General features: G+C 36.3%; 1 protein-coding gene and 1 long non-coding RNA gene across 4 annotated transcripts; both read right to left on the bottom strand.

Annotated features, from left to right (window-relative positions):
• Nucleotides 1–5,926: 5,926 nt before the first annotated feature.
• LOC126410463 (uncharacterized) lies at nucleotides 5,927–7,318 on the bottom strand. Its single transcript, XR_007574500.1, has 2 exons — nucleotides 6,696–7,318; nucleotides 5,927–6,467 (listed from the first exon to the last, which is right to left on the bottom strand). It is a non-coding gene; the product is annotated as an uncharacterized LOC126410463 (long non-coding RNA).
• A 7,793-nt stretch (nucleotides 7,319–15,111) lies between these two features.
• Nucleotides 15,112–27,127, bottom strand: LOC116261701 (protein DCL homolog, chloroplastic). Of its 3 annotated transcripts, none has more exons than XR_004174357.2 (4): nucleotides 26,479–27,127; nucleotides 16,063–16,177; nucleotides 15,478–15,714; nucleotides 15,112–15,383 (listed from the first exon to the last, which is right to left on the bottom strand). XR_004174357.2 is itself a non-coding variant. In XM_031640504.2 (3 exons), exons 1-3 carry the CDS (start codon nucleotides 26,895–26,897, stop codon nucleotides 15,538–15,540), a joined length of 711 nt encoding a protein of 236 aa, XP_031496364.1. In that variant the 5' UTR covers nucleotides 26,898–27,126; the 3' UTR covers nucleotides 15,112–15,537. The 3 variants fall into 3 exon arrangements, 1 of the variants encoding a protein (XP_031496364.1); XR_004174356.2 differs by having other exon boundaries at nucleotides 15,112–15,371; XM_031640504.2 differs by having other exon boundaries at nucleotides 15,112–15,714; nucleotides 26,479–27,126.
• Nucleotides 27,128–27,654: the final 527 nt, after the last annotated feature.

The raw sequence follows: 27,654 nt of genomic DNA, 5'->3' as shown, positions 1-27,654 counted from the left end.
AAGGGAAAGTAGCGGCAATTTGGAAATGCTTCCATGTATCATGTTTTGGATTTTCTTAAGTCTTATGCATATAAATCCTACATTTTCATGAAGCATTAATTTTTTCATAAGACTTAGCAAGTTGTACAACTGAATCCATCCATATAATCAAGATTGGCTCACTTATAGACTTCATCCAGAATTAGGGCATGCCCTAGGTCAAAAACTTGAAAGCTGTCCAACCCTATTTTCTCATATCCAAGCCTACTAAGCTTAGTTGGAGATGGTTGGGCCAAGTAAACTTATTTCTAGCAAACTAAGCCCACTGGTTTCAAAGTAGCTCACCGAGGTTAGGCCTTAGACTAAACCTAGTCCCAATTACACCATGTGGAAGTAGTTTCATTGAAAAAAGTTTGACAACATGTTCAATTGAGGAGATTGGATGAATAGCTCGAGTAGATCGTACAGACATGATAAATCTGGAAAGTATGGTAAATTTCAAAAAGGAAAAAGATTCTAAAATATATGAATAACTCTGGATAATCATCCATTCAGCTATACACAAGAAGATATTTGAAACTTTGGAGTTTTAACCACTAAGGATTAAATGTGAGGGGTTTTTAAACTAATCAATAGAAAAATAAAAGGAAACCACACAAAATAGAAGTGAATCTTAAAATGGAATACAAAGGGAATTGACATTAATAATGAAGGCGAAAGGAATATCTCATTGTAACACCCCATAAGTTTAATCTCTTATTGAAGATTGTGAGGGATCTTCAAGGGCTTATAAAGGGGGGTCATTAATGAGATGATTGTCCTGGTTCTAGCCATTTTAGGGTTGGAGCCGAAACTGCTAGGGGGCAGGTTTGAGATCTACCGAACCAGGGGCCCAAGCTCAAGAGTGAGTCGGGTTGTTACAGTGGTATCAGAGCCAGATTCAATACTTGGACCTGGGGTCCCACACACGTGGACGTGTGTGCCTTAAGGGATGGATTGTAACACTCCATAAGTTTAGTCTCGTATTGAAGATCGTGAGGGATCTTATAAAGGGAGGTCATTAATGAGATGATTATCCTGGTCTTAGCCTTTTTAGAGTTGGAGCCAAAACTGGTAGGGCAAGTTGGGATCCACCGAACCAGGGGCCCAATCCCAAGAGTGGGTTGCGTTGTTACACTCAAAATGGTATAAGACTTGTTCATTTTGTTGGGAATAATGTTAGAAAATACAAGTGACTATGGTGGGTGATAAAACTAAGATTGACAAATATTGATGAGCATATCGATTGAAGATGAGTCAGTAGAGACTTAAATTTGATCCAATGATAATGCTAACTTAACTCAAACTTGAAGGAACTTGATCACGTAGTGATTAAAAATATTTGTTGATTCCACTATTATGATATATCCAAGAGAATGTTGAGATAAAGAAAGTAAAAAATATATATACACAACATTTATATACAAACATTTCCTAAAAAATCTATCATGCATTTTTTTTCTTTTGGAAAGAGCTGGGGTTTAAAATCATCAATAGTTTCATGTTTAGTTATGCCTATATACCTTAGCAAAGCTCATAATACATGACATAGACCTCTCCATTGGGTTCTAAAGTTTGGTTTTCTTCATTCTCCTTGATCCATTGTCTACATAGAGGGCTAGTGCCTAAGTACTAGCAAAAGGGAGCTAAAACCTAGCTCTACAGGTTGGTCCAGTTGTAAAACTTTCCTCAGTTCTACTGCCTACAAGGTAAATCCAACAACATGATGACTAGGACAAACTATTGACTCTAATGCGATGAGGCCTAAGATGGTAATTAAAATCAAAAGAGAGAAAACATTGTTTTCATTCAATTCCTAAATTGAGGAGAGTTATATTTCTCTACGTCTATGCAAACATGCATAAATCCTCCTCAATTAGTCATAACAAACCATGCCTAAATTTACGTGGGACACCTTGGGCTCTAAAGTTCAGATGCATTTAGAATGTTAAACAAATAAAGATAAGCTTAATCAAACAATGACATGTCTCATCACGTCACCAAACTGTTTATACATAAAATTTCACCGGTCCACATGTTAATTGTTCTTAATTTGACTCACCTCTGTTGTGATTTGTGAGGGATTTTTAGGAAAATGGAACCCAACCCATCGGTACGAGGCTTGACCGTTATTGGCACTTTTACTAGGGGTAATCAAACCAAGGACTAAGCTTTACCCTTCTATTGTCTAAGTATTTAATAAACATCATGTTCATAATGCAAAAAATGAAACAAACCTGCCCTAAATTTTGAAAGTAATGGTTTGTTAAGATCTGATTTGACCTCAAAACTTATGGTTCATAATAATCCCCATTGTCATCATAGGCCATACAACGCTTTACCCTTAGCTATATGATGCATGCATCTCAAAGATTTGATGACTAGAATTATGTTACTAGGTTTGAAGGTCAAAAACTAGGTCTAGGTCTTAAGTTTTAGATTGATTGGTGATTTGGTTTGAAATTGAATTTTGAAAGACTTGTTTCGGATTGAAGGTTGAGTTTTAAATCAGTTCTTTGATAGTTAGAATTTTCTAAATGTTCAAATTTTGAGAAGATTTTCAAGTTCGGGACTTGGGGTTTGAAGTGTCATCAAGATTGATTTTTAAGGTTTTGGAAATGGTTTGAACTTTAAATTGTAACATGATTTAAAAATTGGGGCTTTAAAAAACTAAGGGCTTAGTTAAAAATAAGGATAGTTTTATGTTTTAGTTTAGGTTAACATTTTAAAACCCAAGATTCTGCTTTATGATTTTGTGATTTTGAAGCTTAGGCTCATTTCAAGGTTTAAACCAAGTTTGGAAAGTTAACCATTGCTTTGATGTTTGGGTCTTAGGTTTTTGGGATATCCTAATCATTTAAATCTTTGAATCTTTTAGAAAAAACTTGTTTTGAAATTCTTGTGTTTTTGAATTTCTTTGAAAAAAAACATGGATGCAATTTAAAAACGGTGTACCTAATTAGAGTTTAAGCAAGTATAGATTACTCTTATACCCAAGTTAGTACTTAGAGTAGAGTACTAAATCCATCTCATTTAAATTCTAATTAAAAGTGAAGTGTGTGCTTCATTAAACTAAATGTGCATGATTGATAAAATGATCAGTTATTCCCTTAAACCAAGATTTGTACCACAATTAAGGAATTAGTAGTTCTTAAATTTCATTTAAGTAAACTAGTTAAAGAGAAACCTAAATCTAAGAAAGAGAAGAAACATTATTCATAATGAACAAGAAAATTAGTAGGCTCGTTTGAAATATTAAGAAATGATTATTTTATTTTCTTACAACAAGAATAGTACCACTATTAAGGGATTAATCACTTTGGAATTTCATTTAAACATACTAATTAAAGAGAACCTAAGTCTAAAAGCTAATTAAAGAGAACCTAAGTCTAAAAGAGAGCGAGGCATATATTGTCTCTTTTTAAGTCTATTTGAGAAAGAAATTAAATTCTAATCTACTCTACTCTACTAAAGGAAAAGCATAATTACCTAAAAGGGTCTATTTGTCATTTCATAATGTAAAAAGGTTGGATAGTTCCAGTCAAAGGTCTTTTTTAACTTGTTTAGCCTGGCCAGTCCGTTCTTGACTGAGAAAAATACCAAAAAAACTCATCCTCACAAGGCTAGGCACAGCTAGGACAGCTAGCCAGGGCCAGCCTGGCCTGGCCTAACTAGGCACAGCCTACTGCCTGGCGGTGCTATTCATCCAGAACAGCCAGGCCAGCGCACGGCTCGGCGCGGCCGGTGCATGACTAGTGCACGGCTTGGCACGGTCAGTGCGCAGCCTTGACGTGTCATTTTGCTCTTCTTTTTTAAATTTTTTGAAAAAAATGTTGTAATTTCGATAAAATGAAGGGTATTTTAGGCATATTTTGGAAAACAAAGAGTTTTTGACATTTTGAAATGGATCCAAGGGTAATTTGGGAAAATCTTGGAAATCTTTAGATGAGAATGAAGGAAAATCTGTGGAAGCTTTACGATGCACCGAGTTTTGGGCACAATAATATCTGAAATGAAATTTTGGATTTGGATAGAGTTTTGGATGTAAATTTTGGATTTATTATATTATTTAGATCCCAATGGAGATTTGGATCCAAAACAGATTCTGAGAATCTAAATGGATCCAAAAATGCTATTTTTGATCGAAATAGTTATAAAAAGTATGTTGGATTTAAATGGATCTGAAAGTGACATTTTGGATATGAATGGAACCAAAAGTAAGAGTTTCGATCCAGATGGATCTAAAAGTCACGATTTGGATCAAAATGGAATAGAATGTGTTAGTCTGGATCCAGATGAACATGATGAACATGTATTATCACCTCAAATCTTTCTAAGAGGCTGTATTCAATTTATTTGAATAGATTTCAGTGATTTCAACCATTTTTACAGCAATTTGGATCTAATTTCGGACCTTGGGCCCAATCTCACTCCACAACAGATATCTAGATCCATATCCAATTCCAAATCTTGATCTTAGATCCAACATATCCTTCAAATTCATGTCAAATTCAAATCTCAACCTTGGATCCAAAACAAACCAATAGACCCATATCCAAATCCAAATGCAAGCTTTAAATCCAAAATCTAAATTTAGATTAGATTTGGATACAAATCATGAATCTCAACACAAAATCCAAAGTTAATGCCAAAATAACAAATTTCAACACTTGTTAGCATCGTGCGCACGCACACAAACCTTCCTTCTGTTTTTTGTCTCAATGTTGACATGCCCCAAAAACTTTAAAAAACATGTTTTCAGCCTAAAATACTTGTGTAATCTTTGATCTGAGCGTTAGATGTCGATCGGAATGCTTTTTCAACCGAGCAAACCTGATATGTATAAAAAATGAAGTCGGACCCATTTTTAACAAAAAAGCCATTTTGCCTTTTAAAATATGATTTTCAAATTTTTTTTTATGTGGGATCCCTCTTGGTGGCCAAGGGGCAAAAGCCAACCTTATTAGCCCAAAATAACCAACCACCCCACCCCCGCCCGCCCTTAATCCCTTTAATTCCTCTTGGTCAAGGGTTATTTAAAAAGAAAAAAATTGAAAGTAATTCAAAAAACATAAAATTAGCATGAAAATCTTATTAAATACAAAAAAAATCTCTTTATATATATTTTTAATTTTTTTTTTGGTATAACTTAACCGTTGAAGAATCTTTAGTGTTTTATCAATTGCAAACTTAGAGTTTTTTTTTAACTTTTTTTTGTGATAAATAAAATAATTATTACCTTGCTTGCTTTTATATATATATATATATATCTTTCTCTTTTTTTTTACTTTGATTTAAAATCTTTTTCCTAAGCTTTCATATATATATATATATATAATATATATATATATATATATATATATACCTCTCATATCCTTTCAAAAATCTCTAATATATGTCTCTCACTTAAAAACTTTTTTTTTCTTTGATTTAATTTTTTACAAATTTTCATATATATATATATATATATATATATATATATAACTTTCTAAAACCTTTTCTAAAGCCTTTGTCTGTCTTTTTTATTTAAAATCTTATTTAATTTATATATATATCTTTGTAATATCTTTCGTAATATCTTTCTCTCTTTGATTTAAGATCTTTTCTTTATAAATTTTCATATATATCGTTCTAAAACCTCTTTTTCTTTTTTTGGTGTAAAGTCTTTTTTTATAAATTTTCATATATATATATATATATATATATATATATATTAAAAGTTTTTATCTTTTCAAATTCTCTCTTTCTTTCTCTTTGTGGTGCCTCGATTTCCTGACCACAATCTCCATGTCAGAGTAACATTTCTCTACAAAATTTGCCATATTTTTTGAGTTTCTACAATAATTATCCGACTCATTCGATATGTATGCTCAACATTTGGAACCTAGGGCATGCTTCAATACCAAGATGTCACCCCTGCTCTACAGGGGCAAGGAAACCTGTAACGTACCATATAGATTCCAAAAGGTAACAGTAACGACAGCTAGAATTCAGATTTAACTGTTGCTTGCTTGTAAGCATGGATAGTGGCTAAGAGCCCTACCCATTTATTTCGTACATGCAAGGGAGGAGCCATTTGCATATTTGCAGTTACTAGCTTGATTCTCTCTACCAATCCAATCTCTCCTTACCGTAACCGCCCGCTCGCTGGACTATTGGAAAACCTATTTCTTGCGAGCTTGATTCTCTGACTTAGGGTTTAATCGATTGATCTCTCTCGTCCATGCCTCGTAAAAGCAAACCCTAGGGTTTAATCGATTGATCTCCCTAGTCGGTGCTCATAAAAGGAAACCCAGAATTATCTGATTCTCAGCTACTGCTTTTCTTCTTCTTCTTCTTCTTTCTTTCGCCCCTTTTCAAACGGTGTTGCAGCTGCATTGACGCTCGGCTGGAGACGCCACTGGTGAACGTGTTGCGCAGACGAAGAGCTGATCCATGGTGTCATTCCGCTGCAAAGAACCCAACATAGGTATCAGAGACGGAACAGATGAATGTTTTTTTTCGGATTTGATATATCAAGTTGCGCTCTGTTTTTTTTCCTGTATCCCTGAGAAACAGTGAACAGAGTTCAGCCCTAGCTGTCTGTCAAGGTTTCTGACATTTGATTTCAAAGGAAAACACTGAGAACAGTAAGAAATCAGAAAGAGTACACGCGCAAGACAGAGAGATAGGATTACCTCCGAGTTGTAACCTGCGGTTGAGCCTCTGGATTTTTTTTTTTTTTTAAACCGAACTCTGAAACAACAAGAGAACCACTGCTGCCTTAATTACAGCAGACGCGCGAGAGCGCGGACTACCCAGAACACCATGTCTGAAACTCTCTGCTCTGGCATCCCTTCATGCTGAGACTCAAACTCTAGCAGTCGCCGTTTTTTTTCTGTCCATCGCAACCGAGAAACCACTGCTGCTCCTGCTCCTGCTCCTTTTCCGGCAAAGACCCGAGAGCCAGAACAGAGGGTCTGACTCGGTTGGGTGCTCTGCCGGCCGATTTTTCTTGACGTGTCTAGCAGGGACCTGTTCGCAGGCATTGGTACTCGCATGTTGAGCCCTCTGTCGTCTTCCCTGCAACAACCCAAAGCCCAAATCTGGTGGGAAAAGGGCTAAAGACTGAGTATGTGATCGTTAGACATTGTTCCAGTCGACTTCTATGCGGTCGAAGTGGCAGATGACTTCGTCCTCTTGGTGGCGGTGGAGAAAGAACGAACTGAGGCAGCGGCGAAGGCACGGCGGGCGAAACCCCAGCAGAGGGTTTTCGCGAGAGGAGAGAGAAACTCTCGAGAGGTGAGAGAAAAATGGGTGAAAAAATGACAAAACTCGGGTTTGGATGGAATTTATACCAAAAATTTGAAAACTACAAATTTAGTCCTCCTTATTAGAAAAATGTTCAAAAATGTGGTTGCGTTTTTTAGAAAATAATGCCGCCGCGCTTTTATTATTAATTTTTTTTTTTCAAAAAGAGGCTTGCCAAAGTTGATTTCAGTAAAAACCCAGGATCTTATACGAATTTCATAGAGATACCCTCGGACTTATTATAAATTTCTATAAGAGGGTTCCAGAAAATTGTTTTGCAATTTTATCGCAAAACCAAGATTTTATCTATAATTTCGTAGACATACTCTCAGAATTATTATAAATTACTAAAAGAGTGTTTCGAAAACATGTTTTACAATTTCAGTGAAAAATCGAGATTTTATATATAATTTCGTATAGATACCTTAAACTTATTAAAAATTTTATAAAAAAGGGTTCTAAAAATAGTTTTGAAAATAAAAAGGGAAATTCATGCTCTGAAATTTAAAATTGAAATCTCTTGCTTCTAAGTGGTATTTCAGAATTTTGTTGGAGATGTATATTGCTAGTGTTGCAAATATCTAAGATGATTTAAATTCTTCCTTATTGTTCTGAACTTGTTTTTAAAATCGAAACTTAAAAACAACTTCCAGAGTGGGAGCCTCACCTCAGTAGGCTTATGCAATTTTGTTATTTTGTGCGGAAACGATCCAATGGCGGTATAAACTTAGTGTTTCTGACACTAACTAAAATCATATTTGGATAAAGATATCATGTTGAATCATATTCATATTGTATTTGAATTTGGATCCTCTTTCGTTGTTTAAATCTATATTGATTCTATCGTTGATACCATTGTCTTTGGATCCACATTGGTATGATCTAAATGAATCTAGATAACCATTTGGATTTTCACTTTGGATCTAATCATTACTTAAGATCCATATTTATATTCAGTTTTGGTTCATGACATATTCAGTTCTTAATTTGTTTAGATATTGGTTAAGAATCCATATCTTATTTATGTTGGTTCAAATTTATGTTATTATGATTGCTTTATGGATATTCGTTGCCATTTTGGGTTCATGTTGATATTAGATATGACCAAAATTTTGTTTTATACATCTATTTAGCTGTTGCATTTGGATCGAATAAACGTTATACTCTTTTGGAGTATGACCTGATTTGACCTATTTATACATTTTGTTCAAGATCTATATATTGTTATATTGGATCTAAACATATTATACTCTTTTGGAGTATGACTTGATTTGACCTATTTATACATTTTGTTCAAGATCTATATCTTTTTATATTGGATCTAAACATATTATCATAAACATTGATTTTTAGATCTAATCATTTTACAAGTTGTACATTTTCAATGTGAGTAGCACTAGAGTGCTAAAAAAATGAATTTCTTTTGCTTCTTATGAAATGATATTCCTGAGACAAAGATTATATTATTGTATGTTTATCCTAGTTAAAAGAAATGATTATATTATTGGATGTTGGTATGCTAAGAAGTGTAAATCAACACTCTTAGACATGGTGAGATCTATATAGCATTGTGCTTGGTTCATAATAGATTTAGATCCAGATTGACTTGTTCGAATCATTGGCTCTAAATATCCAAAATCACATTGAATCTAATATATCATTATGTTTGCCTTTTGTTTGCATTGTAAAATAACACTCTTAAACATGACGAAATCCATATTAACGAGATATTTTTTATTTGAAGACCTATTGTGCTAAAGTTCTAGTACATGAAATTTTATTTGCTCTTAATAGAGATGACTAGCTGGTACAAATTTAGATTTGTGTCATATTAAAAGTGAGAAAAACAAAAATCTTTGGTGTTGACTTAAGATTACTAGATTATTATTTGGGACGAGATATTCGTTATCTTTTCCTATTGTTGTGTTTGGATCTATGTTGATATGATCTGAATTTATATATTTGAACTAGTCAAATCCATATTACATAAAGTTTATATTCAGATCTAAATTGACTTGTTTGGATATGTGAGAAAAAAATTTGTATCCTATTTACATTGGTTCCAATACATGTTATCATGTTTGCCTTTAGATCTGATCATATTGTGATATCTGTTATCATTTTAGATCTAAAAATTATTCTAGAGAACTATTGAATAAAACATTATTTGCTCATTTTTATAAAAATGAATTTATTTTTAATACATGCTCAAGAGGTGTAATATAACACTCTTGAACTAAAATCAATACTAGCAAGAATGTGTTTATTTGAAGCTTTATAGTAGTAAAATGATAGTAGATGATAACTTTATTTTCTCAAAAGAGAAATGGACTAGTATTGATCTGAAGCTGAATCATTTCAAAGGTAAAGAGAAAAAAAAAATTCCTTTGGCCTTGCATAAAAACTAGGATGTCATTTGAATCAAATTATGATTGTTGAATCGTATTGTATAATATTTTAATGAGGATCATGTGTTTTAAAGTCAGATTAGTTGTATTGTGGATATTGCTAGTTTGGATTCATGCTAATATAATCTTTCTATTTGTGTAGCATTTGATGATTGGATCTATTTTATTGCTTGAGATCCACCTTACATACAACCTTGATTCAAAATTGAATATATAAATTTGGATATATGGTTAAACATCCATATTCTGCTTATATTAGATTCAATGATATTATGCTACTTGTTTACTTATGGATCCAACTGTGCTAGTATGCTACTAAGTATGTTCTTATTTGAGAATGAATTTGTTTTTTAATAATTGGCATGAGATGTAAGATAACACTCATGAATATAATAGATCCATATTGAGATCTTTGGAGATCCATAATACATGTCAAAATGCAGATTTAGAAATTAAAGAATATGTCTGCAAATACATATGTATTGGATACCCAAATAAAAGTAGGGCCTATAATGTTTTTATGCATGAGATTGAATTAACAATAGTGCAAATATAATGATTTTTCTGATGATCAAGTTTGTTCGATTTCATATGTTAACAAGCAGTCAGACAATGAACCAACTAAGAATTAGTTTGGTAATGAACCGACTGATGCTTATTAGTGATCTCAATAATCATCTTGTGGATTCATTTATGAATTAGTTAGGGAAATAACCAACTGAGTCCAACTCCTTTATTCTTCAAACATTGATAATTCAGTTATAAATGGTGATACTTGAATTGTTGTTTCATGTATTTGGTAGCGGAACTATGTTTTGAACTTTATGAAATGCTTGATAAATCTGTCATGACGGTAAGTGATTTATTTGCATGTTATGATTTAAATATTTGGTCATGAAAATTATTATATGAATGATGAGTTAAGTGAAATACTTTTTATGGAAGGATGTATTGATAAAAACTGTACAAGATGCAAAGTATTTCTATGATAGATTCTGAGATAATTGTTCATTCTTTTACATAGTCATAATAAAGATTATGCATATTGATGACTATGTAAACATTTGAAAATGGAAAGTACAGTTGGATATACCATTTGCGATATTAGAAAGCTTATACGTGTTATGTCATATGCAAGTCTTATAGCAAGTTTTCTAATTGGTCTTGTCATTTGATATTAAGAACATCCTGGTTTGCCTCTTTGTGAGGTGGTTAAAAAGTATCCAAGTTGATTTTATTGTTGAACAAGAAGAGAATAACATGTACTTTTCAAATGCCTTCATGATTGCTAACATTTTTATTAAGAGAATTCTTGATGATTTTTACCTAAAAACTTGTGGTCCACATGACACTAAGTTTTAATATGTTATGATGGTAAAACCTTTTGAAGAAAACTCGTAACTAGTGTTAAATATATTGAATATTTGAGTTACGATGAATAAACTAATTATAAAAAGTCATGTAACTAAAGGTTAAAGAAATCCACAAATAGTGGAAGTAATCTGGCAGTCTCATGGCCAAGTAGGAGATGTTGGATAGTAGCCAAGAGCCCTACCCATTTATCTCGTAATTGCAAGAGGGCCACTTGCAGTTACGAGCTTGATTCTCAATCTCTCATCACTGTAACTGCCCGCTGAGCTACGGGAAAACATATGAGGCAGCACTATATATGCTTAGTGATTCTCCGACTTAGGGTTTAATCGATTGATCTCCCTAGTTGGTGCCTCGTAAAAGCTAAGCCAGAATTATCTGATTCCTGACTACTGTTTTTTGTTCTTCTTCTTCTTTCTTTCACCCCTTTTCAGATGGTGTTGCTGCAGCATTGACACTCGGCTGGAGATGCCATTGGTGAACGTGTTGCGTAGACAAAGAGCTGATCAATGGTGTCGTTCCGCTGCAAAGAACGCAACACATACACTCCACATGTTGTGTTGGCAATAATAAAACAAAATAATATGTCATTATGCAGGGGAAACTCTTATGGCTTGGCTGCTCCGATCATCCGCATCTCACCTCACTAAAAGGATGATACTTACATAATGAGACTTCATAATCTAGTGAGCTGTTCACAAGAACAATATAAAATTCAACAAATATATGCACAATGCAACAAGAAAGAATCGATCTAATAAAAAATAAACAATAATAGAATTATATTTATAATTGGTTCTCAAGTTTATTCTTTGCTTATTTTACTATGTTCTTGAATTTTCCTTATCGTTCTCCTTTCTAGTTCGTTCTATCACCCAAAAGGAATTTTTTTTCCTCATTGTGTTCGCACCTTTGAAGGACCTTGATGCTGTAAGCCAGATCTTACACCTAGTGACCATTTTTTTTGTCTTCTACCCTTCTAGCAAGTTAGTGATGTTTCCTTTCGAGGAACCCTTTTTTTAGTACCCAAAATTGGCAACACATTAATTAACCAGAGAGTATCTTAAGGGGCTTGCTCCTCACCTCTTGTGGGCTTTATCCATTATGGACTTATTTTTTTTTATTGGTTACCATCTTAAGGAAGCCATGACAGCTAGTCATGATAGAGACATGATTTACAATTGTATTGTTAATTTTGATAAAACATTAAAAATAGTTGGTTAAGCATTCATTTTCAAATTAATCAATAAGACTATTCTCCAGTAATCTCACTCTGAACAAAAAAAATAATACCAATATAATATAATCGAGTAAATTTTATTGTTAATAATAACACTTTTTTCGGATAGGGTTCATATTTGACCCTCCAAAACCAACCAGAAATATGAAAACTAAATAATATATTTTGTACATGTTCTTTCCTTGTTAGTTTGGTTATGTTGTGGTATTGCAGAAAACCAACAAGTCAAGTTAGAATATGATATCATGATCCCACAGTAATTCTGTGCACCCTTTATTTGAAATCCCTAGTCTTGCATAAGTTTCTTATTTCTCAAGGGTTGTCAAACATCTTTGTTGTGTGAAATTTTTATTCACCAAAGTTCACAATTTGACATTTTATTCTTTTCAACTTTGTCATATACAGCTTTATAGAACTTTGTGTCATTAATTGAACTAATGGGTTTCAGTATATTATTTTGTTTTACAATTTATGATGCTTTGGCTTATGATAGTCATTAGGTTACTCACTTTATGATGCCTTTACTTTTGATAGTCTACTGGCAGTGTGTGTTGCAATTAATTGAATACTTCATCGAGATGTTTGAGTGAGAGAAGTTAGTTTTGCATTTTTTCCATTTTAGAGACTTTACCTCTATCATTGTGCCGACAAACTCAATGGAAATGCTACAAGAGATGAAACTGTGACATAACCAGCAACAACTAAACTTTTTAAGAACTTGAAAATAAGTAAGATAATCTAATTAGCACAGACAATTGAATAGATTAGCACAGCCAATTAAATACATCTAAAATCATGAACAACGTCATATAGAGCTTAAGAATTAAAGAATGAACCACAAAACAAGCTAGACTCACAGAAAGGAATATTTTTAATCAATAAAATCTCCAGATGCATTCACCTGTTCCGGTGCAGATTTGGCTAATGTAAGTAAATAACATGAATCTAGTTATAGGCTTCACATGCATGCCTGAAGCCAAACCTATAGTGTTCAACGTCCCTTCTCACATCTGTTCCCATTAAACCGCTGTAATTCACTTAATTTCACCCATTTTAGTCAAACAATTCTAAAATTATTAACCTTATGTGTCCACATAATCCTTTTAAAACGAAGGAAGCCATGAACACTAAATTCTCTACTAATACAAGCTATTATTTCAGATTGTTCACCACAAACTGACTAAAACAAAGACCTAAGCTAACAATTTACAAAAAGGAAATGGGAATGAAAGAAAAAAGCCTAGTTCTAAGACAGATTTTCCTTTGCCTCCTTTCTTCTACTCAGGAGGTCCCTGGTCAAACTCTCTTCTTCTTCTTCTTCTTCTGGCTCTCTAGGCCTCCCTCTCAGTTTTTCTCTTGAACGAAACAGAGAAGATGCTAAACAAACGATGAAGACAATGATAAGGACCACAGAAGCAAATCCACTGAAAATATTCGAATCCTTCTGGGTCGGAGTTTTCTCAGCGTCTTTTTTTTTCCCGAATCTACTTTGGATTGGGGATAAACTAAAGGTGCTTTTGATGCACCTGAAAAAAAATAAATTAAGTTTTTAAAAAATCAACAAAAGGACCTTTTCTGTGCACATTCAACACACTATAGGATGATATTCCCGTGGATGGGGTTGGGAAGACAAATATGCCTGAGATATTAAAAAGCCTTTCGACGGGATGAAAGTTGAGGATCAACCCCCCCGGTGTGCGTCTCCATAACGGTCACGGGACTGCCTAGCCGCAACTTCCCGGAGCAGGAACGAAACGCTGATCCACAATGTGTTTTCTCGAAACATGCTCAAATATGTTCAAATATAAAGGAAGAAAGACAGAAACGTAAACCGCTAACGTTTCAAGGCATATTCAGGCTTGTAGCAAAATCAGAAACAACAAAGAGGTCGCAACAGGGATTCAACCGTGTTGAAGAGAATTGCGGACAAAGTCAAAGATGATGAAGCCACTCGTCTGACAGAATCAGTTTTACCCCGCTTATGCCTCCAAAAACCCATAACATTAAGGAAAAGAAGCGAGAACGGAACATCTTCATAGGCAACTAAATTCCTCCTGTTCAGCTAATCGTTTTCCCTTTTAGTGTGGTATTAGCCTGATCGCACCGTTTGCTCTCATGTGTCCAAATTGATAAGCATTTGACACTGTCAAATAGTAAACGGCAATATCTCCATGGGATATTAAAAAGCCTTTCGACGGGATGAAAGTTGAGGCTCAATCCCCCCCGGTGTGCGTCTCCATAACAGTCATGGGACTGCCTAGCCGCAACTTCCCGGAGCAGGAACGAAACGCTGATCCACAATGTGTTTTCTCGAAACATGCTCAAATATGTTCAAATATAAAGGAAGTAAGACAGAAACGTAAAAGCTAACGTTTCAAGACATATTCAGGCTTGTAGCAAAATCAGAAACAACAAAGAGGTCGCAACAGGGATTCAACCGTGTTGAAGAGAATAACGGACAAAGTCAAAGATGATGAAGCCACTCGTCTGAAAGAATCAGTTTTACCCGCTTACGCCTCCAAAAACCCATAACATTGCTTTCATGCCCACGAAACTTCTCGCCAGAAAAAGGAAACTGGGTGGTTCGAGCGACTGCTATTTCTGCAAAAAACATCTCTCCTGCCACCACTGGTCCACTCGTGCTGCTGCAGGATGTTGTGGACCACGTGATACACATGACCTCTTCAGCTTTATTCCTAGTTGAATTACACGAGATTAACTCCCATTCTTTACCGTCAAGGACACCAGGCGTCCTGGCTTCAGTCACCATAGCATGCTCATATCTTAGCAAATGCTTATATTATACCAAATATTATAAATGCATACAATTCCAGCTCTATGCAGATGCAGAAAACCCGAACCACCAAACGACCACTGATACAGAAAAATACATGAAAGCAACCACATCAAACTGCTAAAGTTTCGGAGCTCAAGCAGAACGATTTGGTTGCATACAGTTCCATCCTCTTAGTACCGAGGCTGCTTTCATCATCATGCTTATTGACAAGGGCAGTACATCTTGGAGGGCGATTGCTTCTTTCTTACTGAGAAAGACACTACATTGATCAAAAAGTGAATTACAGCCGTAAAATCTACATGGTGCTAAGAACAACAACGATGAATTATTTTCCTCCTATGATGTTAACGCACCTTGAAGCACAATAGGCTATCATGGAAATAACTTTCCAAAACATGAACAAAATGCTGTTACTAATCACTTCGTCTACGATGTCGGAAGTGTCTGATGATGAAGCTATCAGCATAAAGTGGGTATTTCTTTCTAATAAATCCTTTAATGCATTTCCAAAATGAAAAGTCCACAGCCAGGCCATCCTTTCGCACTATGAACAAACAACGGGAATTCTCGAAGTCAGGATGAAAGCCGATCTGCATCAAAAAATAACATGCAATTATTGTGTGAAGCTGCAGAGATATCACAAAAAACAAGCACAAGAATCCATTTTCTAGCAACATAGGACCAAACAAGTTTTTTTCATTTTCCAATTTTCTACATTGTACAACAATTTGGCTACTGTTACGAACAATGTCATAGAAGAAAGAAATTGGCTCTCCCAAAGGAGGGATTAGGCCACAAGGCAGGTGCATAACAGAGCCCAAGAACTGAGCCACTGCAGTTTAGTGAGAGCATCTACTTTTTCTATATAAATTGGCTGCTGAAATTAGAACATTCAACAACTCAATGGCAAATAAAAGCTAAAATGTGTGTATACATACCGTTATGAAATCAATTCCACACCCGATCTTTTTTTCAACCTCCGGGTGGTAGGGAAGCAGCCTCTCAATAATTTTTTTCTCATGCTCCATGCTTAGTCTGTCACCACTCTGATATCTGCAAAGAGCATAATTCTATTCAAAAACAACAATCCTCACGCATTGAAGCCTGCACCAGCTACAATTTAAACAATAAAATAAAATCTTTAATAGCTTGCAGAGACACAAACAGCACCAGCACAATTTCTACAAGCACAAGGACAATAGTAGCTGTTAGGACGTCTAGGCTGTGTTCCTCCTAACGAAGATCCAAAAATGTCAAAGGCATGGGGTGATATACATAGGAAGACTTTTTAATGACCATCATACATTAAGTTAATAAATAGTTAGTTTGGAAAGTTCTCCATTTAAAAGTTTGTTTCATTGATAGATGATAGCTCTGGTAGCAAGGGCTGATCAAGATCCCATTAACTAGTGGGCATCTAATGGATCAGGGACGCCAAATCCCCAACTTCTTGCGATAAGGTTATCCCAACCTGTGACATCATTATGCTGTGAAAGAAATTGAAGTATATATATATTCTGAAATTCACAACATTGATGAACAAACAGGATAATTTACAATCACTTTCCTGCACTTCCGATGATTACAGGTACCATTTCATATTTCATAGGTAAAATTCGAATTTGGATATATGATTTGTTGTTTCAAGTTCAATATTAAGTTAATTTCCATTATGTTGTAAATTTGAGATTATCCAAGTTTTGAGATGTGAATCTAGAGAGCATTGTCTCAGAAGGAAAACATGATTTGCATATTTTTAATAATAAGGACTCTGTGGGGCCTGTTCTTCCTTTTAATCTTAATAATGAAATAGATCAACGGCAAGTATGTCAAATCATTCTCATAAAGACGTAATGTAATATATTTTAGTATGCTTGTTACTTTGTTAGTTGCTTTCCTTTATTACTTTTATTACTTTATGTTTCATAATTAATTGAGTGTATTTTGTTGTTTGTTTAAAATCTTATTTTTGTTATATATATATACATATATATATTACAAATTTACAAGTGAATGGAGCATCCGATCTTTTAAGAAGCATATCCCTTACACCAAAAAACTGGTGTAAGGAGAAACGCTCTCTCTCTCTCTCTCTATATATATATATATATATATATATATATATATATAAAGCATATCCCTTACACCAAAAAACTGGTGTAAGGAGAAACGCTCTCTCTCTCTCTCTCTCTATATATATATATATATATATATATATAATGGGGGATTGAAATCAGCCGATGCTACCTCTATGGCCAGATAGTTATTTTTTATTTTTGTGTCGCTAAAAACTGTCACAAAAAGTACATATATATATAGAAGGTTTCATTGTATATATATCATAGTCATAGAAAACATTTTTGTGTTTCAAATGGTGAGGTTTTTTTCAGGTATAATACAGCAAGCTTGAGAGAAGGAAAAAAAAATGGTAAATTTTGAAAAAATCCTGAAAATTAACGAAAAATGAAATAAGTAACAAACTAATAATACAAACATCAAAAGATAAGTAAATAAGAAGCAATAAGAATTAGAAAATAAAACAGCTTGGTATTAGAAAACGTGAAAAATGAAAAAAACACAAAAAAACGTATTTTTTTTATAAAAGCAGCATTTTTTAAGGTTTAAATGGCTGACTTATTTCTCGCATTTTTTTCGAAGAAAACATTTTTTGTGACTATATATATATATATATAATAGAGAGAGAGAGAGAGATGCACACATATATATAAAATAGAGAGAGAGAGAGAGATGCACACATATATACATTATAAAAAAAATTGAAGAAATAAGTCATTTACCTATAATATACATACACAAAAATGGAAACATGCATATCATATTTGATATTTTTGAAGGGCACTGGTTAGCTTATATATGTGTGTGTGTGCATGTGTGTGTGTGTATATATATATATATACTAGGTGCAAAATGCTATCAATTACCATGGTGGGCATGTTTAAACAACAATTTGGTTAATCAAACAAAAATTTAATTAAACAAAAGACACTCCACGTATAAGTTTGGATACATGAGGGTAGAGTCTCAGCCCTAGAAGGGTTGAGAGGCATGTCACGTGGATGCAGGCACAATTTCCAAAATAACTTGTGAGCATACATGTTTTGTGTCTATGTGTGCGGATATGTGCATATACGTATATATGTATGTGTGTGTGCGTGTGTCCATGGAGGATGATTCAATCATGTTGGGCACTAGATAGCTAAAATTAAAAATTTTTCACTAAAACAACTAAAAAAGTCACTATATTGGCATTAGCAATGGTTTATGCCACAGCAACAGTTTATGATGGCTTTAATGTATATACCTCTTAGAGAGAAATTTTTAAATTTTAGCCGTTGGACAACTATTTGTATATATATACATATGAGACAATTTTTGAAGTGCCACCTTGCCAAACTTAGGATGACAAGAATGCTTGGAAAAAAAAAACGAAAGAGGAGAGGGAAAAACCAGTCTTAAAAGGGGCAAATGGAGCCCATTCCCCATATATATGTGTGTTTTGTGTGTGGGCACACATACTATAGGAAATTTACTCGATCAAACTACACATTCCTGAAGAGTATGTGGGAGAATGGAAGCCAAGCAATAGGATGAATCAAAATATAAATCTTGAAAACTATGGAAAAATAAAATAAGTGAGAAACTAATGAGAAATCGGCACAAACCAGACACTTGGTCAGGAATAAAAACCAGACCCTTTAATTTTTTTCTTAAAAATTATTTTAAATAAAACGTAGACATCCTAATATACTTACAAAAAACTATTTTGATACAAAACATGCTTTGAATCAAGTTGTTTTTATAAAAAATGTTGATTTTTTCTATATTACCAAAATGTTGATGCTATGAGAGCCATACATTTTTGCTTATTATAAAAACACTATTAAAACCTAAAAAAAACACTTTAAATATCATATTTTAAAGGGTTTAATTTTTGTCCCTAACCTATTGTTATGTTTTCTAGCAATCACTCTATATAACAGGTTTAAACAGTGAGTTTTTTCTCAGATATAATACAACGAGATCGTTCTTTTCGAAAGAAAGGGAAGAAAACAGCAACTTGTAAAAAAATTAACGAAATTAGAAAAAAATAGAAAAATGAGAAACTAATAACATGATTGCAGCAATCAGCTTGGAAAGCATACATGTGTGTAGGGGCTCTCGAAATTCTGAAACCTAGAACGTTAGCTTCAGCAGTAATTATAGAAACACGAACGAACAATGGGGCCTAAACAAGCCAAAAGAAGTGAACAATTATGTTGGAAAAGGATGAGTGGAAGACTTATTTTAGATAGATGTTCTAGGCTTGCAGCAACACGTATGGTGAGATTTTCGAGCAATCAATAGCACTGGTGGGGATGGTTGACCGCTCTGGCATGATCTTCTACCATAACTCCAACATTGATGGTTTTTCCCCAAATCCAAACCCTAAGATGAGCCCTCTTCCCACTGAAACGTTTTCTTCTCTAAAAACTCCAAACAACTCATCACCTCCAAAGTCCAAAGAAGTCCAGGTTTTCTTTGTTTCCATTTTGACATTAAATTTTTTAATATTACTATCATGCCACTGTTGAGAAAATAATCCAAATGTAGCAAAAAATGGTGCGAAAAAACACACTTTTTTATTTTATTGATTTTTTATAAACAACACAATATTTTTGACGTTTTTTTGCACAGTGTTTTTTGCGTTTTTATCACATCTTTTTTAAAAAAGACGTGATATATATATATATATATATATATATATATATATATATATATATATATATGTGTGTGTGTGTGTGTGTGTGTGTATATACTGTGGGCAGATGACTCTTTACACCAATGTTGCAAAGTGTGCATTGCAACCTGTATCAGTCAGGCCAATAGATATATTGTATCTTAATGTATCGCCCTGTATCATAAATGTACTGTAAATTTATTAATTCAAAAGATAAAAAAGAAAAAAATAGCAAAAATTAGAAAAAAACTAGAAAAATACAATCTTTAAGAAAAAAACAAGTCATACCTAAATATAAGCATATATAGCTATGAATATTTATCAATGTAAGTACTTAACATAACAGAATCTAATGTCATAAACCATAGACATCAAGAAATAAGTTTAAGCCTTTAAGGTGTAATACATCATAAGATGAAATCATTCAAGGCAAATAACAAATGAAATATCATCATCATCTTCATTCTCGTTATCATTTCCTTCAAATTGAATAACATTGCTGATATTATCCAGGATCTCCTTCGAAAAAACAATTTCAACATCAAATCGGCAATTTTTTCTTAAAAACCGGCAGGAAAACCTCTTCTTCAACACCTAAAAATGCTTACAAAAGACGGAATGAAAGAGTTGTAAAACCCAATTCGAAAAAAGTGGGTGTAAACCGTTACTTTCGCGTCTTGAACCCATATTGTATGATATGTACGATACACATGCAATGCACCATCCTCTTAAGATATGGCTGGTGCATTATATTGTATTTCTTAATAGATACAATACATATCTGATGCAGTTCTGTAACGTACAATATATGAATCACTACTTTAGACAAAGAGCTAAAGGTTTGAGAAACCTTATTAAAGAAAAAGTTGCTGAACAGGCAGTTGGTGGACAAAGAACAACCTGGCAGCAGGAACCTTACAATTCCATGAATATGTCCATTTTTATGGTCAGACCATGGAAGAGTATGTAACTACTTTAGCTGCCAAACAACCCGAAATGCTTCCATTGTTTGAAGGGAAGTATTAGACTGAATGACAAAGACAAAGGGAAGCTAGGTTTTACCCAAGCAAGTACAGAGTCAACGAGGACGTCAACAAATTTGGCGGGAGAAAGTGTTGTGGACCAACTTTGTCTATCTTGACCAAGTCAATGGTATGACATTCCTTCTTACAAGCTAGGAAATGCTAAGAAAGCATGTGAAGCAATTGAAGCTAAGTCAAACAAGAAGCTCTACACTTGAGAATTTGCAGCACCATGGTGCAAAACTATGTCACATAGGTACGGGTACGGACCATTTTCAAAAAATTTGGGTGCAGAGTACGGCCGTACACACACGCGGACATATATATATATATATATCAAAAAATTTGAAAATGAATAACATATTCACAAAACACAGTATGGAAGTAATTTAACATACAAATATATCAACTTTCTTGATTCTCCGTCGCATCATCAAGATTAGAAGGAGCAACAAGTCACACTTTTAAGATATATTGACATCACTATGGTTATGGCTCACACTATTATCGAAGAGTCAAGTTATAGAGAATGAATGGATTTTTGAAACATTGTATGGAAGATTTTAAATGAAAAGTTGTGAGGAACTATGTACAAGAAATGTTTAGACTTTAGAGTGAAAAAGGAAACAAGAAAAGAGGGGGATTTTTAATTTTCAACTCAAAAACTGGACAACTTGGGACTTGGTCAAAGTTGACCGAGTCCGAAAATGGACAAAAATGATCCCGGGTACGTTGACTGTACCCGGTACTGCGTTGACCGTACCTAGGGCCGTACCCGTACCCGTACCATACGGGTAAGGAGTACCCGTGTGGTAAGGTGCAAAATCAAATCATAGTCATAGAAAATGCATTTAAAAAAAAACGTGTTAAAAATGTTAAAAACAAGTTAGGTGAAAAAAGGAAAAATGCATTTTTTAGAAAAAAATGCCAAAAACAGAATAAATGCAAAACCAAGGTGTTTTTTTTGCACTTTTTTGTTCTTTTCATTTTTGTCATGCTTTTTGTGTGTTTTTTGGCATTTTTTACATTTTTGATTACCATATTTCTATTTTCACATTTCTTGCATTTTATTTTATGATTTTGGCTACCTTTCTCTTTCTTGGTGAATGATTAATTGTTTTAAAACTTTTCGAAATTTTTCCAAGAAAAACAACTCAACCGTATTATACCCAACAAAATCCTCAGTCCTTTGACACCTGAAAATGATATGTGTCTATGGTGCAAACAAGGAATGAACTAAAAGGACCCTTAGAAAGTTGCAAGCTCTACAAGCCATGTCGATGTGCAGTGTTAGGTTCACAAACGAGGATAGACACAAGTTGGGCTAATTCCACCATTTCATGCATAGATTACGGCAGCAAGTATGCATGATGGCATAGGGTCAAATGGAGTGACAGTCAGTAAGGAATTGTCAGCTGCTTATATGACACTAGTCGACAACTAACTTTAACTGCTGCCTAAGAAACCTTTTTGATAATTCACTTGGATGGTTGCAAGGACATTCGAATTTTGTGTTTTGACAGACTCCCACAGCATTACTCACTGATGATTAATGGATGAAAGGATCCACAGTGATAGTGTGTTGGTCACGGGACTAAGTTGTAAATATTTTGACAATATAATACAAAATAAGAGGGTATCGGGTCAGATAGGATCAGGGCTAGTACCCTGAGCCCCGTACATTGACCACCCATATAAGTAGTTTAGGGTTGGGCGATCAGTGGTAGAGCAGCACATCCAAGTGCTCAGGGCAGAGTAGCAATTGACCATGGCAGGGCAGCTGACTATCACTTGCTGCGCGAGATGGTTGGGCGATAGGAAAACAACCCAAACTCCTCCAGCTGAACACTGACTGAAGGGGAGGGTGCCGACAGCAACAGGAACAGATTGCCGTCTTCTCGGCCACCTGCTAGACCCTCATTCAAGTATGCCTTTCAAAGTTCCACAAGGATCTACGATAGACCCAAATAGCAGAAATGGGGAGATGCCAACAGGGGTAAGAACACCCACTGGACTTTCCGAAATTCTCAGGCGACGACCCACTGAGCTGGGTTTTTCGTGCGGAGCAGTACTTCGAAATTTCGAATGCTCGAATATATCTGAAGATATTTAGGCATCTCACACATCGGTCCACCTGGAAGGACCAGCTATCCGCTGCTACCGCCAGTTAGTAGCCAAACAGGGCCGCACATCTTGGTGCTCCTTTCTAGAATCTTTAACGATTCGATGCGGGCCGTTCGTATATTTAGACTATAACATCGAGTTGTCTAAGATTCAGAAAAAAGGGTCGGTAATGGAATATCTGGTAGAGTTTGAAGAACTCAGTAACATGGTCAGAGGGCGGCCAAAGGAAGCACTCATAGGGGCCTTTGTTGGCGGGTTGAAGGAGGACATCAAGGTGGAAGTTCAGGCAGATCGTCCTCAGACACTTCTAGAGGGGTTTGAGATGGCCAGGGTAGCAAAAGAAAAGGGAGTTCATATGAGGAACAGCAACCTCTAGTGAAGGCACCACCGTGGAAACCTGCACTTTTGGCACCGTGGAAACCTGCACCTCTGCCCAGAGAAACAGGGGATTCCAAGCTGGTTAACTCAGAACCAGCCGACAAACAGGTGATGAGACGCCTCAGTCCAGTTCAGATTCAAGAGTGTAGGTGCAAGGGCCTGTGCTTTCAATGCGACGGCAGGTGGTCACCAGGGCACACCTGCAAGAAGTTATACATGTACCTAGTTAATGAAGAAGGGATTGAAGAAGAGGAGGCAGAAGGGGAAGAAGGCGCAGGCAGCCCTGTGCAGGCGGAAGAGGCAATGTCTGAGATTTCCTTCCATGCATTGGCAGGCAACAATGTACCGCAGGTGATAAGGTTGCAGGAACAGTTGTACGGCCAATCTGTTAGTATTTTGGTGGACACGGGTTCCACTCACAATTTTGTTTTGCAAAAGAACTGCCAGAATGTGTGGATGCCGGATAGAAGAGCAGCTAGAATTTAAAGTCTTGGTGGACAACCGTGTTAATGGTAGCACCCTGGTTTGTAAAGGGAAATGCCCGCAGGAAACCGTAGATGTGCAAGGCCAGAAATTCGGTGTAGAGCTATATCCCTTGGCAATGGAAGGAGCAGACATAGTGCTCGAAATTCAGTGGTCGATGCAGTTGGGCAAGGTTGAATGGGACTTTGGAAGAATGTGCATGACCTTCCATGGGCCGAATCAAGAGCAGGTGGTGCTAACAGCACAGCGAGTACCGACGAACGGAGATGAAAACCGACAAATCGTTAAGGTCGCAGGGACAGAGGGCAATATGCATCTGCTGTTGATGTCAGTTCAGCCCTACAGCTACCAGGAGCATAATGCCCATGGAAGGAACGAAGAGGGAACTCTTGAGTTCTTGAAGCCTGTGCTGGATCAGTATGCTGTTGTTTTCCAGATGCCAACAGGGCTTCCTCCCCTTACGACCTATGATCATAGGATATAAGTGAACCCAGGCAGCACACCTGCCAAGTTAAGGCCATACTGCTACAACCACATGCAAAAGGCAGAGATTGAGAAATTGAATACTTGAGATGCTACGCGAGGGCATTATCCAACCCAGCGTGAGCCCTTGTTCATCGCCTGCCCTGTTGATCAAGAAAAAGGATGTGACGTGGACGTTTTGTGTGGATTTCAGGGCATTGAACGCCGTAACAGTTCAAACAAATACCTCATTCTATTAATAGAGGATTTAATAGATTCCCTTAAAGAGGCTACCATTTTCACCAAGATTGACTTACTTACAGGCGGGATACCTCCAAATTAGGGTGGCTGCAGAGGATGCATCCAAGACTGCGTTCCAAAATCCAAATGCACGAAGGGCACTACGAGTTCAAGGTAATGCCATTCGGGCTCACGAATGCGCCAGCCACCTTTCAAGCCCTAAATGACATCTTTCATAAGTACTTTCGCAAGTGTTTTAGTGTTTTTTGATGAGATCATAAGATACAGTAGCAGCCAAGAAACACACGTTGGGCATTTGGAGACAGTCCTTAAACTGCTAAGAGACCACCATCTGTTTGCCAAGGCCTCTAAGTGCCTATTTGGCAGCCCACAGGTCACCTATGTGGGGCACACAATAGACAGCAAGGGGTTAAGGATGGAGGACGACAAGGTGAAAGCTGTAAGGTGCTGGCCTGACACCTACAAATGTTAAGGGTGTGAGAGCCTTCCTAGGATTGGTGGGCTATTACCGCAAGTTTGTGAAAGGCTTCGGGGAAATTGCCAAACCCTTGACAGACCTGTTAAAGAAGGGTGTTTGGCATTGGACAAAAGACAGCAACATGGCCCTTGAGAGGCTGAAGCAGGCAGTGACCTCTGCGCCCATGCTAGCACTCCCTAACTTTAGTGCCCCATTCACATTGGAGACCGATGCATCGGAGGTGCGCGTGGGTGCAGTGGTGAGTCAAAACCAGCAACCCATCGGGGCAGAAGATTCAAGGCATGCTCAGCTTATGAACATGAATTGATTGCCATAGTGTTTGCAGTCCAAAAGTGGAAACACTACCCGCTTGGACAAAAATTTTTAGTCCTAACTGACCGTAACAGTTTGCGTTTTTGTATGCAGCAAAAGGGACTCACCCCTGTCCAGCAAAAATGGGTGATGAAGCTTATGGGGTACGAGTTTGAGATTCGCTACAGAAAAGGGGCAGACAATAAGGCTGCTGACATACTTTTCTGGCGATTGGAGAGTGACGAGGAAGAGGCAACCAGCCTGGCTCAGCTGCAGGCTTTCATCAGGCCCACCGCTATTCTGGACTCAGCTTGAAGAGGTGCACAACTGTGTACTCCTCGTTTGATCCAACAAGGTAAGTTTCTGCTGTTTTGAGATGAGTGAAGGCTGATCAAGGGCTTGGGAACGACTCTCAACGCTGTATGAGCTGAAAAACAAGCCTGTGAAAAAATATACTAACCATTTTAACAGCCCTACCAACAGCACATCCGGTGCCGATGTGCAACTGGCTTGTGGAAGTATATTTTCAGCACTCATGTGACAAAGGTTAAGAAATTACCTTAGTTTCTCTATCACCGGAAAAAAGAAAGTGCCAACTACATTTTGGATTTACACCTGCAGTCCTATTTTGGATAAAATATGCAAGGGGGAAAAGAAGGAAAAACTTAGTAAATACATCACTGGTTTGCCATCTTCCATAGAAATATTTGTAATAGATCCACCCAACAGAGGTGGTCTACTGGTAAAAGGATGCAAACACCTATTCACAGGTAGGTACTAAGGACAGAAAATCATTTGTTATGAATGATAAAGAAATGATTGTTCCATGATTAGTACAGACACGTAAGCTGATCACGATCATGCAGGCTCAACTAGTAACACAGGAAAAGGAATGCAGCAAATCCAACAACTGCATATGAAGCCTATTTGGTGTAGCTTGTCATTCATGAGAACAATGAGAATGGGAAACGCCTGACCCACAAACTTACTGATCCTGATAAACCACCTAGAGAAGTTAGTGATCTTAAAAGATAGTTTTTAGTGGTAGCTTCATATTTCCTGTTGTTAAAATTTGAGAAGACAGGAAAAGATTGAGGGAACGAAGAACCGGACTCACTTGCCAGAGTGAAGAACCATCCTCACGAAGCCGACGAGAGGAACGGTATCCTCCAGAATCCGGTCTTCCCAGTTCACCCACCTCGAATCACCACCGCTCCTGCAACCCTCCGACCCCTCCTCAATCCGTTCGTCGTCGCCAGGATTGGCAATCCCCAAGAAGCTACCTTTATTCACAAGGCTCTTGGCATCCACGGAGGCGATTGAGGGCTTCCGAAGCAGCGCAGGGTCGTTGGTCTCGTCGTTGGTCTTCAGGGCGCGGGAAGGGTGCGTCTTTAATGGCAAGGTGAGGAAAATTGCAGATGATGTTGGGACAAATCCAGGAATTCTCAGGGAGGAGAAAGGGTAGGGCTTAGACGTAGCAGACCAAGGAAGAATGAGAGAGTGAAAGTGTGGGGCGGAGCTGCAAAATGAAGCCATTATCTCCCACACACGTCTCTACTTCGAAGGGCTTTTCTTCTTCAGTCGCAGAGTGGCTGAGACATCTGTGCGTGAGAGAGAGAGAGAGAGAGAGAGAGAGAGAAGCAAAAGAGGTCGAGAAATCGAAGACGCTCTCTCCCTGTAAGGCTGTAACTCTATCCTCCCAGTGCTCCTTCGATGCAAGTTGCGAACAAGTCCGTGCCCGTCACCGTGAGACGGATCAAATAGAAACCGTCGAGTGTTATGAAGCCTTCTTCTAGCTTCGGAAGAAGGAGAAAATACGATTACAAAAAATGACAACAAAGTTTTTATGGTTTTCTTTGGATACATCCCTAAAAAGAAAGGTTTTTGTCTAAACCTGGTTTTGTAAAATGAAATCAGGTTTTCAGTTTTTGTTTGGATAACCAGAAATTAGTTTTGGAGGTGCCTTCAAAAAAAACTTCAGCTGGATGTTAGTTGATAGATAGTTATCTTATCATGTTATATATATATATATATATATATATATATATATATATATATATATACCTACCAATGCCATACAAACCAATAATCTATAGCTAGCAAATGATAAGCATATCCTATCATGAAGCAAATTCATTATCCTATCACAAATCAGGAGGTGGTGATAGACAATAAAAGGGCTTTTGGCCAATCACGATTAAGGCTCAATAGCATCAAAATAAGACCTTTTAGTGACCAAGCAAAGGAACACCAATAGCAATTTTCAGTGACTTTTTTGATGAGCTACTAAATT

Source organism: Nymphaea colorata, chromosome 10, assembly GCF_008831285.2.
Source record: "Nymphaea colorata isolate Beijing-Zhang1983 chromosome 10, ASM883128v2, whole genome shotgun sequence".
NCBI lineage: Eukaryota > Viridiplantae > Streptophyta > Magnoliopsida > Nymphaeales > Nymphaeaceae > Nymphaea > Nymphaea colorata.
Note: the sequence above shows the minus strand (reverse complement) of the source record. Positions and strands in the feature narration are given on the sequence as shown.